General features: G+C 36.2%; 1 protein-coding gene across 15 annotated transcripts in view; it reads right to left on the bottom strand.

The window, feature by feature from the left end:
• ATP2B2 (ATPase plasma membrane Ca2+ transporting 2) overlaps positions 1 to 17,432 on the bottom strand; it is a 397,887-nt gene that overhangs the window by 81,337 nt on the left and 299,118 nt on the right. For 11 of the 15 annotated variants that reach the window (XM_085236247.1, XM_085236256.1, XM_085236248.1 and 8 more), the window contains 5 exons: positions 12,211 to 12,468; positions 11,164 to 11,289; positions 6,158 to 6,283; positions 5,260 to 5,292; positions 3,663 to 3,758 (listed from right to left, as the gene is read on the bottom strand). In XM_085236247.1, coding sequence (XP_085092373.1) covers positions 3,663 to 3,758; positions 5,260 to 5,292; positions 6,158 to 6,283; positions 11,164 to 11,289; positions 12,211 to 12,468 — 639 coding nt within the window. The remainder of the gene's footprint in view (positions 1 to 3,662; positions 3,759 to 5,259; positions 5,293 to 6,157; positions 6,284 to 11,163; positions 11,290 to 12,210; positions 12,469 to 17,432) is intronic. The other 4 variants (XM_085236252.1, XM_085236254.1, XM_085236250.1 and 1 more) reach the window with 3 other exon arrangements.

Below are 17,432 nucleotides of genomic sequence, written 5' to 3'. Positions count from 1 at the left end.
TTTTGCCTCTACCTCATGAAAATTTCCATCTTTTTACTTGGAACATACCCATGATGTTATTACTGCCAGAGTTCTTACTCCAAAAACGGTAACCTCAGCAAAGAAAAACTCCCCTTTCACTTCTACAGCTCTTAAGAAAGGAGGAATCAGTGAGACAAAATAATAAACTCCTACTGCTGCCATTACAAGTTACTCGTTCATTGGAGGAACTGCTTGAAAACACCCAGAGAAGCTAATCTAGTTTTATTCTGCTGTGCTGTGGTGGAGTGAAAAAAGAAGCTACCCTACTGATTTTCCAAAATGTCTCATCGTGCAACAGAAATGAGTTACAGCTCTCCTAATGCCAACTCAGTTATATTATATAACTCGTAAGAACAGATGTGCATTGCAGATCTATATATAGGGGGAAAAGTGACGTCAAACATGTGAACTGAAAGATTAGGAATTCTTTCATGAAGTGTGATAGGAGCCAATGAGATTAACTACAAAGGAATAAACCTGATCCCATTGTCTCAAGTTGGATGTTTTTCTGCAAAGGGATCTAGGAATAAGGCGGCCAACACTGCTTTCTCTAATCAAATCTGATTTGGGATAACCAAGAAGTAAACAAACTGAGGTTGCTGCTTCCCATATTTAAAAAAATACATATTTTATATTTTCTAAACACAATACTGTAAAATCAGAGGAATTTGCATGAATTATGACCTTTCTGTAAATTTGTATCCTTTTGAGAACGGAGTATATTTTGTGCATATACACATATTTATATGTTAACTAATAAGACTAACTAACAATTATACATTTTTATTTCAACTGCTAGAACTCTACAGAATGTGTAGCAGTTCCTTCAACACAGCAGGAGGCCAACAATAGCACATGTCAGAAGCCTATACAGCTTCATCACTGTAAGTTCAGGGACTGTACATAAAAAGCATTTTTTCTGGGTCAGCTGTATATTTGTAAGTAGGATATAAACCAATTTATTTTAAATTGTGACAAGTTGATTTTCAGCTAACAAGCAATGGTATTTCCGGTGCTAAGAACTTATTCAGGTATATGATGTTTTTTTGTTCCTTGGAGGTATGTTCTACACAGAGGTATAAGCTGATAGGTAAAACTGTTCATTTCCAGTTATACCTCAGGGAAAATCCTTAGACATTATTGAAAATTTAGTTTAATCTAGTCTGGAAAAATGGTTACAAGAAGTTGATCTCCTTCTCTTAGAATTTAATTCTTTCTTTCTTCTCTCCAAACCCTGCAGAAACACAGCTATGAGAGCTGCTCTGAAATTAATGCCTCCTATTTTATTATGTTGGCCCATGATGTTACAGGTGGATGTTGGTGGGACGGCAGAAGTTAAACTTTCCCACCATTTCCATTACATTTTGTTGCTGTGCAACATATGGCAGAAGAGGGGCAGTCTGACAGAATGGTGTCTGATATGGAAGCACTTATGAAGCAAAGGAGTGGAACTGAATTCTTCCATGTGGAAAAATTGCACCCTTTGACATTCGCTCATACTTGATGAACATTCACGGAGGCCAAACAGTGGATGTGAGCACAGTTAGGTGGTGGGTGGTGTGTGTCAGCAGTGAGGACAGCAGCAATGCGTCATTCTTGGCTGGTGTAAATTTTTATGAGCATGCCACGGCATGCAGACATGCTGACCATCACTGGTGAAAATGCAGAGCTAATGGTGGTCACTATGCTGAAAAATAGTGTTTTGTAACTGAGAATTTGCTCCATCAAATAGTCTTTGTATGCACTTTGTATCTTTTGTAGTTTCCATGGAAATAAATAGGAGGCATTTCTTTCAGAGCTACCAATGTACCTTCTAAGTATTCTCTAACTCATTATCACTGCTGAATAGAAAAATGCATGATATTAACAGAAACCTGACTTGGGCAATTTCCCAGGGAGTTTCAAAGCACTCAGATCCAACTGTGTTTGCAGTCTCAGCTCTCCTCTGAACATACTATCAGAAAAGTTAATTTACAGAAAGTTTCTTCTCTCATGTTGATCAAATTTCTGCAGAATTAATCCAACTGCCTCATGTTGGAAAAGTTAAAAGCAGAAACATACTCTGTTGAATTACTGACTTCAACACTTAGCACTGAAAAGAACTGAGTTTCTTTTTCTAACGATAGCTTTAAGATAAACAGGGATCGTAACTATTGTTTCTAATGGGAGAGAAGATAGAAAGTCCCATAGATACTTGCTTTAACACACATGATTTAATATCCTTTGACACTCAATTTCAATATTAAGTTCAGACATTAAGACCAAACGCAAGAGATATTTGCCAGGCAATTAAATTGTGCTAACGGAGAGACTTGGTTAGAATAAATCAAGATTCATTTCTTCAGCTTAGTGAGCAATGGTTTTCCAGCAAAACACTTAGGCAAATGCTTAACTTAGTGCTCAGCCACTGCAGGCCTGAGACTAAATATAATTCTGCAGTGTCCAGTGAGACAGAAGGAGGTAATCTGGTAAGACTTGGTTCTGTGGGTGTATTTGTTTTGTGCACAAAAAAGTGTGTGAGACTTATAAATAAAGGAAAATGAGAGATCCTCATTAATTTCCTGGTTCTTATTCTCTAAGAAACCTGAAATTGGGATGTTGGAACTAGGATGGTCTAGGGATAAGAGAGGGATAGGACTTGTAGGCAGGTTTAATATCTTTTCTGATTTTGTCAAGTTATCCCACTAGTTTATCTTACTGTTTAGAACTTGCTATGTCAGAAACTAGCTTTATATGCATAATGCAACAACTAGTGACCTATAAAGGAAAAATTTCAGTTATGAACATGACAAAAAATAAAATGACTCTTGTCAGTGTAGTTGATGCTCTACCAGACTCTTTAGTAAAGATTAAACGTACTTTATGAGCAGAAAAAATACAGCTGTTCTAAGACTAATGTTCTAGACTAACACTGACCTATTCCATTTAATACTGCAATTAAAATAATAAAAAAGACTGAAACACCTGCAATGCTACAAATGAGGTCAAGAAGCTGTAGTACGAGACAGTCAAAATTGACTACATATATATATATTTAATCAGTGCAGGCTGGCTCATAGATAGTCACTGTCTAAGAGCTGCACAAATATCCACACAATCCCATTTCAATCAACCTCTTCTCAAAAAGATGCTGACAGCAGCAATTTTTTAATGAAAACACTGCAAGTTGAAACTGAGCCAGATTCCTGACCCCAGAATTATTTCTCAAAACTACGTGAAGACTTTATGAACACTTATGAGAGTGCCACATCAGAAGAAAAGATAATACAATCCCTTCATCATGGTGTTCCTTCTTCAGGTCTGTGCTGATCAATGCGTAACAAGTTTTACAATGAAAAAGTCAAAAGTTTTGAAACGAGTCTTTGTTAACTGATGCTTTTATCCGCAATTTTAATCAACAGCAAAAAGATCACAGTTCCTGTTTGTTCAACTTCCATGCCTAATTCCAGGTGAATGAAATAATTCATTCATAGCATCTTTGTGGCATCTCTTATAAGCTACTGTAGAGTTTGTGGAATAGGAGCACTCAGAGGGTAATGACACACATAAAACACCTGCGCAGTTCATAGAGGAAAGAGGGAATCTTATATAGTTGGGAGACAGATCTATCAAGTAAAAAAAGCTAGGTGTTCTTGACGTACCATTGACTAAGCTGGCATTTGCATTATCAGTGGCATTTGCACCTGCTGCACCATCTGTAGCTGAAGGAGGGTGGGAGGAGGGATGGGAAGAATCTACTGAATAATAATGGATAAAAACAAACAAAACAACAACAACAGAAAAAACAATAAATAATAATAACAAATGCACATGATAAAAGCAAAAACATTTATGAAATACTGTGGCTTTGTTTTCTCCAAAATCAATGTTTTAAATTAATCAACTTAATTGACAAAAGCAAAACATCAATATAGAAAAGAAAAAACTCATATATAAAAGAACAATAATTACTAAATAAACAAGGACGACATTTCACAAGCTTGGCAGTAGGTGAGAACTGACTACACATAACACTATGTATGGCCCTTGATATGAATTTTTTTACTTCATTTATAAAAGATCTGCAGATATTAAAAAAGGTTGAAATATTTCCCTTGAGTAAATGAACTTACGGGATGCAATCAGGATTTTTAAAACGTGCAGCATACTACATAGTATATGCAACATGACATACTTTGTATTTGATGTAACACTGCATGCTTCAGTACATTACTGCTGGCACAGCCTAGTTTCACATGGGCTGGCCCAGTCCATGTCCTGTCATCACCTAGTAAAAACATACACTGATTTGAGCAGAAACACTAAGTTTTCTGTACTGCATGCAGAAACGTGGAAGAAATACAGGGTCTTGGAAAATACAGTTTTGTGGAGAACAAGGTGTTGTTTTAAATTCAAATGATAGGATTCTGTAATTGCCAGTTTTGAGGTAAAACGGAAAAAGTAACAGAACATGAAGTCCTTATTTTGTTTTCAGCAATTATCTCCATATTAGAGAAACTGCACAAGCAACACATGGATGGGAAAGTGATACCTTTCTATTATTTTACTGTGGACTTTTTACTAGAGTACAGAAGATGAACCTCTGTAAATAAAAAAGTAAGGTTTACTTGTTCCTGTTGGCCAGTTGTTAACCTACCACAAACAAGTCCTCTAATAAGTCCAGGCCAGGAGTCTTGAACTTCCTCAGTACTTAGCCCATAATCACTGTTTCATGCTGTACCGGTTTGTTGTTCAAGAAAAATTATTTTCTTTTATTTTATTTTAGAAACGGTAAATTGAGAGAAGAAAATAAACAGCATACAGGATTTAAAAGCACATCCTGTATAAGCAGTTTGAAATTTGAAAGTTGAAAATTTCAATTGCAGATGATTACTCTGCTGATAACAACAGTGTTTTGGTTACTCATGCTTATTTTTTATTCCATTTGGATACTCATACTAACCGGCACAGCACGAACTGCTAATAGCAAATCACGCATTTCAGCATTTAATAAACTGTAATTTACTTGTGGAGATTAACTGAGTATTCAAGCTTAACATTAAGATTTGCAACACCAATAAAGCGTGCACACATAAATATTTGGCATGAACAATCCTGTTGATTTGAAATTGTTCTTTAATTTAACTGGACCAATTAAAAGACAGTTATTTTGATCATTCATTCAACCCTGATTTGCACCAAAGCTTGCTGGCTAAAAGCCTCCTGCTTTCATCTGATGTGGTAGAATGCTTACTCTACCTGGAAGCTGAGTTTCATCCTCCTGTTTCACACCTGTATAATGATTTTTACAAAATGTTAATAAGAACAAAAACATACACCCACATGAGACTGAAGTGAATTGTTAGGACTGGTAGGATTTCAGTGAATGGCAGGTTTATATACCTAAGTTGGGGCTCAGTCAGCAAGCACCTTTGTGTAGACACTCCCCTGCACCAGCACAAATCTGCTAGCAACACTACAAAATGAGGAGGAACGTTCTTGGTATTGCAGCTGGATGCAGCTGGATTAAGTGTCTGCTTAAAAAGATCTTACACATCTCTGCAAGAATCTCTGTCTCTAGGAAATAAGTGATGAGCACTGAGCATTGCAGTACTTTGCTATCTCAGATTTCTCTTTCACTAGGCAATCCACAGTGAAACACTGGAGAATTATCAGTGTCTTGAGCAAAATAAAATAAAGCTAAACAAAGGACCTCAGGGCAGACAACTGTTACATTCAAGCAGATACTGAAGTTGCTCCTTCCATAGATGCAAATGCAAGAGAGCAAAACCTTTGCAAATTTTAGATGACTATTGATTTACGTAGAAAGATATGACAATGGGAGTATGCCCGTGTATTCCCTTGCATTTAATTATATTCTGAGAGTCTGCAATTTCACACTGGAAAAACATCGTTATCCAATGCATGTTGTTGGGTAACGGATTCTGCTGTTTTTCCATGTGACATGCAATGACAAAAATGGGTACAAAAAAGTTTTTAAAATCTTTTTTGTTTGTTTGTTGGTGGGACTTTTTTCTTTGATTGATTTGTTGGCTGTTTATTTATTTACGTATTTTGGTCAAGAATTGAGGAGATTTCTGGCAAAAAAAAAAAAAAAAGCTTTCTTAAGAACATTTGCATGTGTTGAGAAATCTACCTTTTTTGTCTTTCTTTTCTTCTTCTTCTCCTCCAGCACCTAACAGAGTAAAGATGATGCCTGTCTGAGAATTCACACCCACAGCAGTTACAAGCATTCGTCCAGAGCCTTCCATGACGTGAGTACCTGAAAATATGGAATATAAGCATTTTATATCTATCTATATATATACACATATTCACATGCACGCATATTTAAATACACACATGTAGGTATTTATATGAAAATTATAAAGAAGAACCATTAAATATGTTATGCATTCCTTTCAAGAGACAATGCATATTTAATTATACTGAAAGTGCTAATTTACAGGTTTTACTCAAGCAGATGTTAGGAGCCTCTTAGAAAAATTTTGCTATGAGTTGCGGGGACATAAGCAAATTAAAACTTCCTAGAAACAGTCGTAAGTATTTTGATCTAACATCTTGGGAAAGACTTACAACACTGGGTATTTAAAAAAAAACAAAACTTGAAAGTCAGAATGATGTATTGTTATGACGTGTACCCAAAGCCAATTACTAAAAGTTTGTTTTTGTTTTTTTTTTTTAATGGCTTTAAACCATAGTTATACAGAGAAGAATTCTCAAACAGGCTTATTGTAAACTACCACAAAACGAATTTTAACCAGCTGAGTGATGCATCTGCTGCACTGAGCAATTACAGGACGTTATTGATTTCTGATGGAGAATCTTATTGGTCATTCACATCTAATCAGCCTAAATGGACATGGATGTTCTACATCCTTTTCTTAAAAGAAGCATTTTATGGGATGGAGCCTCATCAACACAGCTTTCTTTCACTGAGCGATCTGAAAAGCTGAAAAAAGGAACATTTTTCATTAAACAGATAAATATTAATATATATTATCTCCTCATAACCTTTTCTTAAAATCAGTTTTTTATTACTGTTCATCCATTTGTTGTCCTCAACATACTAAGTAATCCAACTGTGTATTTGTCATCAAAATCTCTTTTTCTAAATAATTAAAGTGGAAACACAGAATAGAGAGCACACCTGTCCACATTAAGCCTATTTTAAGAGCATAAATCACAACACTAAGAAAAGTTCAGCAGAAGTAAGAAAAGCAGTAACAAAGCCATTACTGATCAGATCTAATTAAAAAAATATGTATCTTAGTGGGTTGAAAAATGTTTCCATGGTTTTACTGTACAGTTTGTCCCTTTCACAAGGCAGAGCAAAACCACAGCCAGCCAAACAACCAAAACCAAGTCACGTTTAAGTCAAAGGAACAATAAATATCCTTGAGAGATAGGATAGGCTTGGTTGTACAGGTTCAAACAAGACAAAATTGCCTGAATGTTTACTTACAGCTTAAGAACCTCCCAGAGGGCCATCATTAAAAATATCTTCTAATTAATAACTTGCTTTTGTATATGTATGCTTTGAAGGAATCTTCTGTAGTGGATTACAAAGGTGTGCATGAGTACAAAAAAAATCACACAGCTTGGGCAAGAAAAACAGCTTCATTGAGAAAACAGGTACCCACCACCAATGTCCAAGCTTACACATGCACAGCTGGAAAAGTCTAAACATCTTAGGCTAAAATGCTTTGCTTAACCTTAGGAACCTTTTCTTATTCTTGCAAACATAATTCAAAAAAGTCAAGGTACATAAAAAAGCACGTACTAAGTACTAATTGATCAGAAGACTACAGTGTGTTGCTGTTGTTGCGGATTTATTTAGTACCTCAGCTAAACAGAAGAGCTGAATCTCCTTTCATCTAAGTCTGTCTACCGTGTTATTTAAGTGGTGCTACAATTCATTCACATTAGCTTGAAAAGAGATGTGGGCTCTATGAAATTGATCAGCTGCTGAAACATGAGCAGAATTCTGCAATGAATGAATGTTTTTCACTTACTCTGTTAACTCAACTTGTTTCAACTTCACATGGAACGATTACACGGAATTCTTTCTTTAGTTTTTCAGTATTAATACAATACATTTTAGTTGATAAACATTTAATATAGATAGAAAATGGAGGAGAAAACATATATGAGCAAAGAGATAATTAGGTTACACAGTTAAGGAAGGTGCATTGCAACACGTACATTTTCAGATAAAAATGCAGTTAAATACATGACTGCTCAGAAACCCTCCAATCTAACAGCACTAATGACATAGGTTAGAAACTGGGTTCAAAAATAAGAAAAGAAGAGCATGCCACTGTGGGGTATTTATCCTGCTGCTTAGTTCCAGGAAGCTCATGATGACCAAAAGTTCTCTATCTGCATGTCTAAACCACTAGTTGCTGAAATTACTAAGAGGTAACTGAAGTTACTAACAAAGTGAAACAACCACCACAGTATTCTCTACAAACAAAAAAGTTTTGCTGCAGAAACTCATCTGCATGTAATCTCAGCATATCTAAATAATCTGTTTCAAGTTAGATGCTCTGTTCTGAAAACTTCTGCTTCGCAAAGCAGAAGCTTAGCTTTGAATTTTTGCTGCCAAAGAATTAAGACAGAATCAGAACCATTTTTCTCCAGGCAATAACTGACCCGATTCCTTAATCAAGTTTCCTTTCTATTTCCATACCCTAGCGAAGAACCGTGACAAAGAGGTTTCTTTATTTATTTGTTCCTGAATAAGCTGACTTCTCTTTGTTTCAAAGAAACAAGGAACTTTTAGATATAAGGATACAGTGCTGAAACTTAGGATAACGTAAAGTTGTCAGTCTCATTTCAGTGAGAACTACAGTGGGTCAGCTCCTCCCTGTAACTCTTTCATACCTTCATCAAATTCATCTAAATAACTGCAACGGAGCTTTAAACAATTAGCCTTATAGTTTTTTTAAGCTAACTTTTCCTACATGGTACTCTGAAATAATTCACTGTGTGCAATGCTGAGGCCAGACTCATATTAAGAAATTCTGTTTATAGGAATCATGGATGTCTCTGAATTTCAGACTCGAAGGGTGTATCAATTTGAACCAAAGCAACTGGGCATCAGACAGTGTTCACCTTTTGGTTGATACACAGCCAAGCTCACTGTGAAGAAACAACGTTATCACAGCCTTGTTAATGCTGATGGCTGTTGATACAGTTACTTAGGCTATACTACACGTGCAAATCTCCATTAGAGACCTAAAAGGAGGAAAATGTTTTAGACGTAAGTATTGGTGGGTTGCTTTCAGGTGTATTAGTGGTTATAATGCTATGTCTGTCTTACCAGGTGGTACCAAATGTAGCTATATACAGATGGAAATGAACCATCTGGTTTAGTCAGCACTTGTACTTTTAGAATCGTTTCCCAAGTATAGTAAATGACTATCTGGATGATTAAACAGGACATTAAGCACAGAAACTCATTTAGTTTAATTATGTCATTGAAACCAATAGAATATTAAAAATCTTCTTTCAGGTGCCAGCAGTGAAAATAATGCTTCCTGATACAGAGTGTTGATCTGTCACCAAATTTAGACTAATAGAAACAAATTATGGCTGCCACTCAAATGGTACCTTCCTTCAGCTGTTCTCATGTCAAACCTGAACTGTTTTTATTTCCAACAGATGACTGACAGACAACAGTGGAAAGCATCAGCCCAATCATCTTTTTCTAAATTAAAAAGCCTAGCTGGAATGAGCTCACCGATGCACTCAAGAGCAAAGAAAAGAGGAAAAGTTGAGGTCTTTTTCCAGAAGTTTTCATCTCTCCGTTTATGTATTTTTCTCTTTTATTATAAGTGCTAACATATATATTTTATTATATTTTATTATATGTGCTAACATCCAGCAGGAATTCAATTTTCAAAGTCATTGTGAAATAAATGTGACACAACGGCCTTCCACTTTTTTGATTTCTTAGCTATTTCCAGACAGCATATCAGGCTCAGAACCACTGATATTAAAACTTGAATTACATCTCTGAAGAAGGTGGTATTTTGCATGCCAGAATCTCAAGTAATCAAATTTACTCATAAGCAAATAGAGTTCAAGGATTTTCTAAGAAAGGATGAATATAATTTCATTGGTAGAAGTATGGAACAAAGGTTTCTGTAGCTCTTGTTAAAATATCACATTAATTCTTCAGCATTTTTGTAATTACAGTAGAGAATTTTATATAAAGAGTACACATTTTAACTTTGCCATAAAACCACAAAAACAAACTTCTGTCTTCCTAGCAAAAGCTTTTGGAAGCAGGAAAAAAAATATTTTCTCCTAACTCAGCTACTTTCCCTTTCTCTTCCTTCTCTTCATGCCTCTCAGAGCAATACCGTTATGTTTTTTCCACAGTAAGTGAACTCTATGGGTATCCAAAAAGATATCATTCCATTCAGGAATTTGTGAGAGTACATTAACTAGATGGGAAAGAGAAGTCTTCTCATGAATAATGACTTCAAATGTACTTGAAAATATTATTTCTGATTCTAATATATTGATTATCATGAAGCCAGCAGACAGTTATTTTGTAATCACATTCCAGCTGAAATCTATTACCAACTGATCCATTTAGAATTAAAAAACAAAAACAAAACTGTTTTATTTAACTGATTTGTTTGTATTACGGTATGGAAATATTATGAAAAACGTGAACAAACCTCAACTGTCATGGAACATAAATGTGAACGTTTTAGTGTATTTTTTTTTTCTAAGCACAATTATGGGTTTTTTTCCTGTTTTTTCTAACATAAATATAAAAAAAAGCATTTCAAGAGGCTTTAAAACATAATGGTTAAATTGAAGCTGGTATACAATGAATTGAAACAATTTTTACTTTCTAGGATAGTGCTTTCTTTATTTTTCATCTAAAAATGTTCATTATTTTCTCAATTCATAAAATAAATGCTACAATCAGAAATAATTGCATGCAATCAAAAAGCAATAGAATGTCTCTCATCGAAAAGAGGCAGGGTCAGTGTCTGTGTTCAAAAGATCAGCTGTATCCAGGTTACCAAACCTTGATGGTGTGAAAAAAACAAATCGAAACCAAACATGAACAAAGCAGTGCATAAAAGATAAACTCAGCATGAATTGAAGAAAATTTACCTGACAGTAGCATTGGATCTTTGTCAACAGATTTGCGGACCTGGTCTGACTCTCCAGTCAAAGAACTTTCATCAATTTTAAGATCATTTCCTTGAATAAATATCCCATCGGCAGGTAGGAGGTCACCTTTCAGTAAGAACATGGTAATGGAAAACCACAGGTTTTTTAGTAAGTGTTTTTATAATTACATATTTTTTTCTATACAATTACAAGAAAACGTAATTTTATTAAATTGTAAAATGAAGGCAAAAGTGAAAGAAGTAAAACCATAATGGTCCATGTTAGCCATATTACTGCAGTGCCATAGGGAAAGGCCCTTATTTGGCAAATACTTCTAGCTTAGCTCTATCCCGAGGATAAGAATGCATCACACTTCACATATGATGAGCATAATAATCAGAGCGAGGGGCACAATCTTTTTGACATGGCAGCAAGGTTTCTCTGCCAGATTTCATAAGAATGAATAGCTGCTAATAGACAGGAAGTCCCACACCTTTCCTCTCCCAGGAAGCCTGCAGCTAAGCCCGGGAGAGACCTGATGGCAGCAGGGGAGGTCCGTACAGTATATAATTGTAAGGCATCTGCCCACTAGCAACACTCAGTCTGGGAAGAATTACAGGATGCATAGTTTTGGAGTGGCTACCAAGTGTGCACATGGGCACAATTCCTTAACAAAGTGTTTAAAAATACTTTCTCATATTCATAATTAGACATAATAAAAATAAATAAATCCAAATACTCTGATCCTCCATGAAAGAAAATTACCACTGCATTAACAGTTTTTGGCCTTGTCAGGGAAAGAAAGTGAAGATTACAAAAATAAAATTGATTACCAAGTGCAGTTTTATTGTAAGTTTCTTGGGCTGAGTTATTCTTTTGCCCCAGCAGTGTAATTACTGTCATACTATGGACAACAACAACACAAATTGTTCTATCTTTTCAATTAGTTCCAGTGAATGAGCCCCAAATATGCTTTATTCTGCTAGAAAGGGGGAAGAGGGATACATAAACTTGAAAAAAAGTAGTCATATAGTTGAGAAAACTTACCATATTTCACCTGTGCAATGTCACCAACTACTATCTCTGCCACTGGGATTTGGATGACCTGCCCACCTCGGACAACAGTAAATTTCTGTTCCTGCTCAATACGACTTTGAAGCCCACGAAACTGCTTCTCCTTGCTCCAGTCATTAAAGGCAGTGACAAGTACAACACAGATAACAGACAGCAGGATGGCAGCACCTTCAATCCAGCCAGCTTCAGCCTCACCTTCATCTTCAGCTCCTCCTGTTGCAGTGCCACACCCTGCAAAGACAATTTTAAGAATCATTCAGTCAAGCAAAGATCAGGTTTATCACATCTGTCACAAGGAAAACCTGATGTGAAATGGCAACAAATTTAAGGAATAGAACGAGTTTTTAAAGTACTATCTGCTAAATAATGAATGCAGAATAAGAGAACAAGAAAAACAGAATAGAGAATAAGTCGAAATAAAGTTGTCTTAGGAAAGGAGTAAGAAAAAAAGCGCAGAATAAACGTTAGCTCTTTTCATTTCTCTACTAAGCAAGTAGTTATCCTTGGTAAATGCAGACTAAACCAGTGGTTAAAGAAGGCATTGATTCTGTTGTCTAGGAGGGTTGACAATTTCACTTGAGCCATCAAGCACTTAAAAACTAAAACAGTGAGTAACATAAAACAGTTGAAAGCCATAGGATTAAATGAAGAATATTATTCTTTTAATTGAAGATGGGGAACACAACAGAATAGATCAGATGCATAACTACTCAAACAATTTATATTCTTATGACTTAACCGATTACTATGTTTCCATTTTGGAAATAGGAGAAACATGAACATACATTGAAATACTCGCATTTCTAAAGAGAGCTGACAATTTATTAAGGAAAAACATTATAGAGATAGAATTGTATTTAACCTACCATTTAATATTTACAGATAAGACTCTGACTTAGTTTTATCTAAGATAAAGGTTGTGCACCTTCCTAAAAGGTCAAAAAAACAACTTTCAATACCTTTTCCAAGTGTTCTCAACCAAATGCACTCACAAGGAACACGTGATAAAAAATGACTCAGATCAGCAAGCACATGAGTATTTAAATGTGATAATGAGGGCTAGTAAAAAGCCTAATATAAATTCATCATCAATCCAGTTAATAACTAATAATCAATATAATCCATCTCTTTCTTTCAGAGAAATACATAGGCACATTGTAGAGCAATGAGTAGATTATTTATGTCACAGATGTAACAGTACTAGAAAGTACATTCTAAAAAACTGAACTATTTGGGCTGCTCTGAAAGTAATGCTTCCTATCTTATTATTTTGGTCCACGACTTCAAAAGGTGGATGTTGGTGCTACGGCAGTACAGGTTGAATCTTCCCAACAAAATTCCATGACATTTTCTTGCCGTGCAACAGATGACAGCTGTCTGACAAAATGACATCTGACATGGAAGTACTTACAAAGCAAAGGGATGGAATGTAATTCCTCCATGTGGAGAAAATGGCACCCAGATTGACATTTGCAGGACATTGATGGTGACCAAACAACAGATGTGAGCACAGTGAGGACGTGGTGGTGCATTTCAGCAGTGGCATTAGTGGGTCACCTCTGCTGCTGCAGATTTTGACAAGCATGCCATACATGCTCTTCTTCATCTCTGACAAAAATGCAGAGCTAATGGTGGTTGCCATGCTGAAAAACAGCGTTCTGCAGCTGAGAATTTCCTCCACCATATAGTGTTACTGTATTCTTCTTATCTGTTGTAGTTTCCATGGAAATAAGTAGGAGGCTTTACTTTTGGAGCAATCTACGTATCTGAAGTATTTTATAGACAGTTGCTAATTATTTATTTCCAAGCAATATACAATTAAAATTTGAATAGGCTTCCTAGAGAGCATCCACAGAACAGACCCAAAAATATATATTTGTATTTTTTTTTTAACAGGATTAATCATAAAAAATAAAGTTTCTGATAGCAAACAGGTAAGTACAAATATTAGCATCACAAAATTCAAATATTTCCCAGCCCAAAGGGGACCAAAAAAAGAACCCAATCTGAGCATAAGAGCCTCCTCTCCAGAATGAAAGAGAAAGAAAATAACTCTTTTACTTCTAACAGAGACCCCAAGTACAGGGACCTCAGCAACATAGCAACTATGTTGATTCCATCTAAGACTAAAGTTTAATTATGGAATATTCATCACCTGCCGCTAGATGAAATTAACAAGTAATTTTATTTCTATTTTTAATCTAAGAAGATTTTACCATAACATAAGCATCATAATTCATTAACCAACTGAATAATTACCGTGTGTGAACAGTAAAGAAATTACCAAAAAAGTCAAAAGAAGGTATTATCAAAGACTGAACATCTACTAAATGATCAGCAGAAAATTAAAATATACTTTCTTTACCATGCTTGCTGCAATTTAAAATCAGACTCTAACTGAAAAGCAAAACACCTTCTCAAAAGAAAGGGCTTCCTTTGCAGGGTTGCCATTAGACTGATGGATCACATCTCTACATGCAGTACAAGAACGTTGCTGATGATACAATTTTTATAGCATCCAAAAAATAATGTCCATTTCAGTACCTTGAGTTGCTTAAAATCAGTCATAGCTGGAACTTACAAATACCCAGGTGCAATTTCTTCATTTAGCAGACACTACTTGTGGGAAGGACAAATGAAATTAGTTCTTTAACCTTTAAACCATCTTAATTGGACCGTGTTAGATTTTAGATTTCTTTTCCAAACCAGTAGACTCACTTTTGCCTCGAGTAGATTAAACTGTTTCCCAGCACGTATAATTCTATTTTAGCAAATACAAGACAAAAATTCACCACTCATGTTTCATTAAGTAAGACTCAGAAGTAATTATCAAGAAAATCCCTTTCTTTTTAACAGTATGCTTCCTCCGCAATTTCTCACAAAATGAACTCTGCCAGATCAAGCCACAAAGACTGATTTTACTTCCTTTCTGGACTTTAAAATCCTTACTGGTTGAAATTTAGTCTAGCTTGCCTAAAAGCAAACATAAGCGTCATTTCTTAAAGTGATCCCTTAGTCCAGGCTAGCTCATGACAGTAATAGGCAGATCAACTCACAGAAGTGACAGGGAGCATCACATGGGCAGATCTGCTTAAGGGCAATTCTATGGGTCTGAACTTGTTTACCTCATTCTGAAGAGGTATGCCCTACTATGCTTTCACTGAAAACTTATTTCATTTCTCCATAAAGATTACTGATAATTTATACTGTGCTCTTTTCTACTAGAAATCGAATGAGCTATTCAGGATTTAAAAATCAGCCATCTGAAACACAAAAAGTGTACTTTTGTTCATTATAAGGAATCCACTATATCTCTGGACACATGAAACAACTTCTTAGAGGAGCAGAGCATCTCCTCACTAGAAAGCTGCTAGTTCTGAAAAAGTCATCGCTATTATTACAAAGAACCTGTAATTCTTGTCACTGCCTTTGAAATGTCAGAGAAACAAGATGACAGGGCACCCAAACACAATATTAACACACTGTATCTTGAATAGCTTAGAGAATAGTATTTGCTTTAAAAAAAAAAAAAAATCAACAAGCATAAAGTAAAAACATACATGGACTTTAGTAAAGGAATTAATTCTTCTTTATCACAACTAGTTTCTACGCCCAGAGAATGATGGTAAATGGAGTTAAATCCTGAGTGGTGTGCCTCAGGGATCAGCACTGGGGCCTGCCCTGTTTATTATCTTTATTGATGATTTGGATGAGGGGATTGAATACACCCTCAGCAAGTTTGAAGATGACACCAAGTTGGGCTGAAATGCTGATATGCCTGGGGGTAGAAAGGCCCTACAGAGGGATCTGGACAGGCAGGATATCTGGGCTGAGGCCAATAGGATGAAGTTCAACAAGACCAAGTGCTGGGTCCTTCACCTTGGCCACAACAACCCCATGCAACACTACAGGCTTGAAGCAGAGTGGCTGGAAGACTGTGTGGAAGAAATGGACCTGGAGGTGTTGGTTGATGCTCAGCTCAACGCAAGCCAGCAGTGAGCCTAGGTGGCCAAGAAGGCCAATGGCATCCTGGCTTGTATCAGAAGTGGTGTTGCCAGCAGGAGCATGGAGGTGGTTGTCCCTTAATACTCAGCTCTGGTGAGGACGCACCTTGAGTACTATATTCAGTTTCGGGCCCTCTATACAAGAAAGACAGTGAGGCCCTGGAGCACATCCAAGAAGGGCACTGAAGCTGGAGAAGAGTCTGGAGCACAAGTCTTACAAGGAGTGGCTGAGGGAACTGAGGGAATCTTCAGCCTGGAGAAGAGGCTCAGGGGAGACCCTATCACTCTCCAAAGCTACATGAAAGGAGGTTGTGGTGAGGTGAGGTGAAGCCTCTTCTCCCACGTAACTAGTAACAGGACTAGAGGGAATGGGCTCAAGTTGCACCAGGGGAGGTTCAGGTTGGATATTAGGAAAAATATCTTCTCTGTAAGAGTAATCAGGTGCTGGAATGAGCTGCCCAGGGAGATGGTTGCATCACAGTCCCTGGAGGTGTTCAAGGATCGTTTAAATGTACTAAAGGACATGATTTAGCAGGAGAAAATTGGTGGTAGGAAGATAGTTGGACTGGATGATCTTGAAGGTCTTCTCCAACCTTGGTGATTCTATGATTGAACTAGATGATTGTGACTAGATTGAACTAGTCACTTTTAACCCAAGTCATTCAATGAATACGGTTCCCAATACTTTCATAAAATCAGAAAAAATTAGTCTAACATAAAATAAGTAATATCAGATGCTATCAAGATGAAAGGAATCGTTCTTACTTGTCTCATAGATTATGCACAAAAAAAGAACATGCTTCACTCTCCATATTATGGCTGAAGAAACATTTGTAGGAAAAAAATAAATGTGGAGAAAACAGACTAAACTAAAACCGTGTTCTTGGAAAGCATCCCTAAATTTAACCAGCTTCTCTACTGAATGATTCACAATTCTAGCTTTCAAAGTGTTGAGAAAATTCTCCAAAACTGAATGGAAATAATACATTTAAATGTGCTCCGCTTATTTTCTGTTGAGTCAGACAATACTAACTTCAGATGGAAGAAAGGCATGGAGAGAAGGAATTCTTGGAGAGAGAGACAGTAGTAGGGAAATTAATTGAAATGCATGGTCAAAAACAGGATTTAGTATTTTAGATGGATGAAAGAAATAGTGAGCTACTTTATGGATTTTAGAATCACTATTGGTTG

Source organism: Meleagris gallopavo, chromosome 14 (assembly GCF_905368555.1).
Source record: "Meleagris gallopavo chromosome 14, MGAL_WU_HG_1.1, whole genome shotgun sequence".
Lineage (NCBI taxonomy): Eukaryota > Metazoa > Chordata > Aves > Galliformes > Phasianidae > Meleagris > Meleagris gallopavo.
Note: the sequence above shows the minus strand (reverse complement) of the source record. Positions and strands in the feature narration are given on the sequence as shown.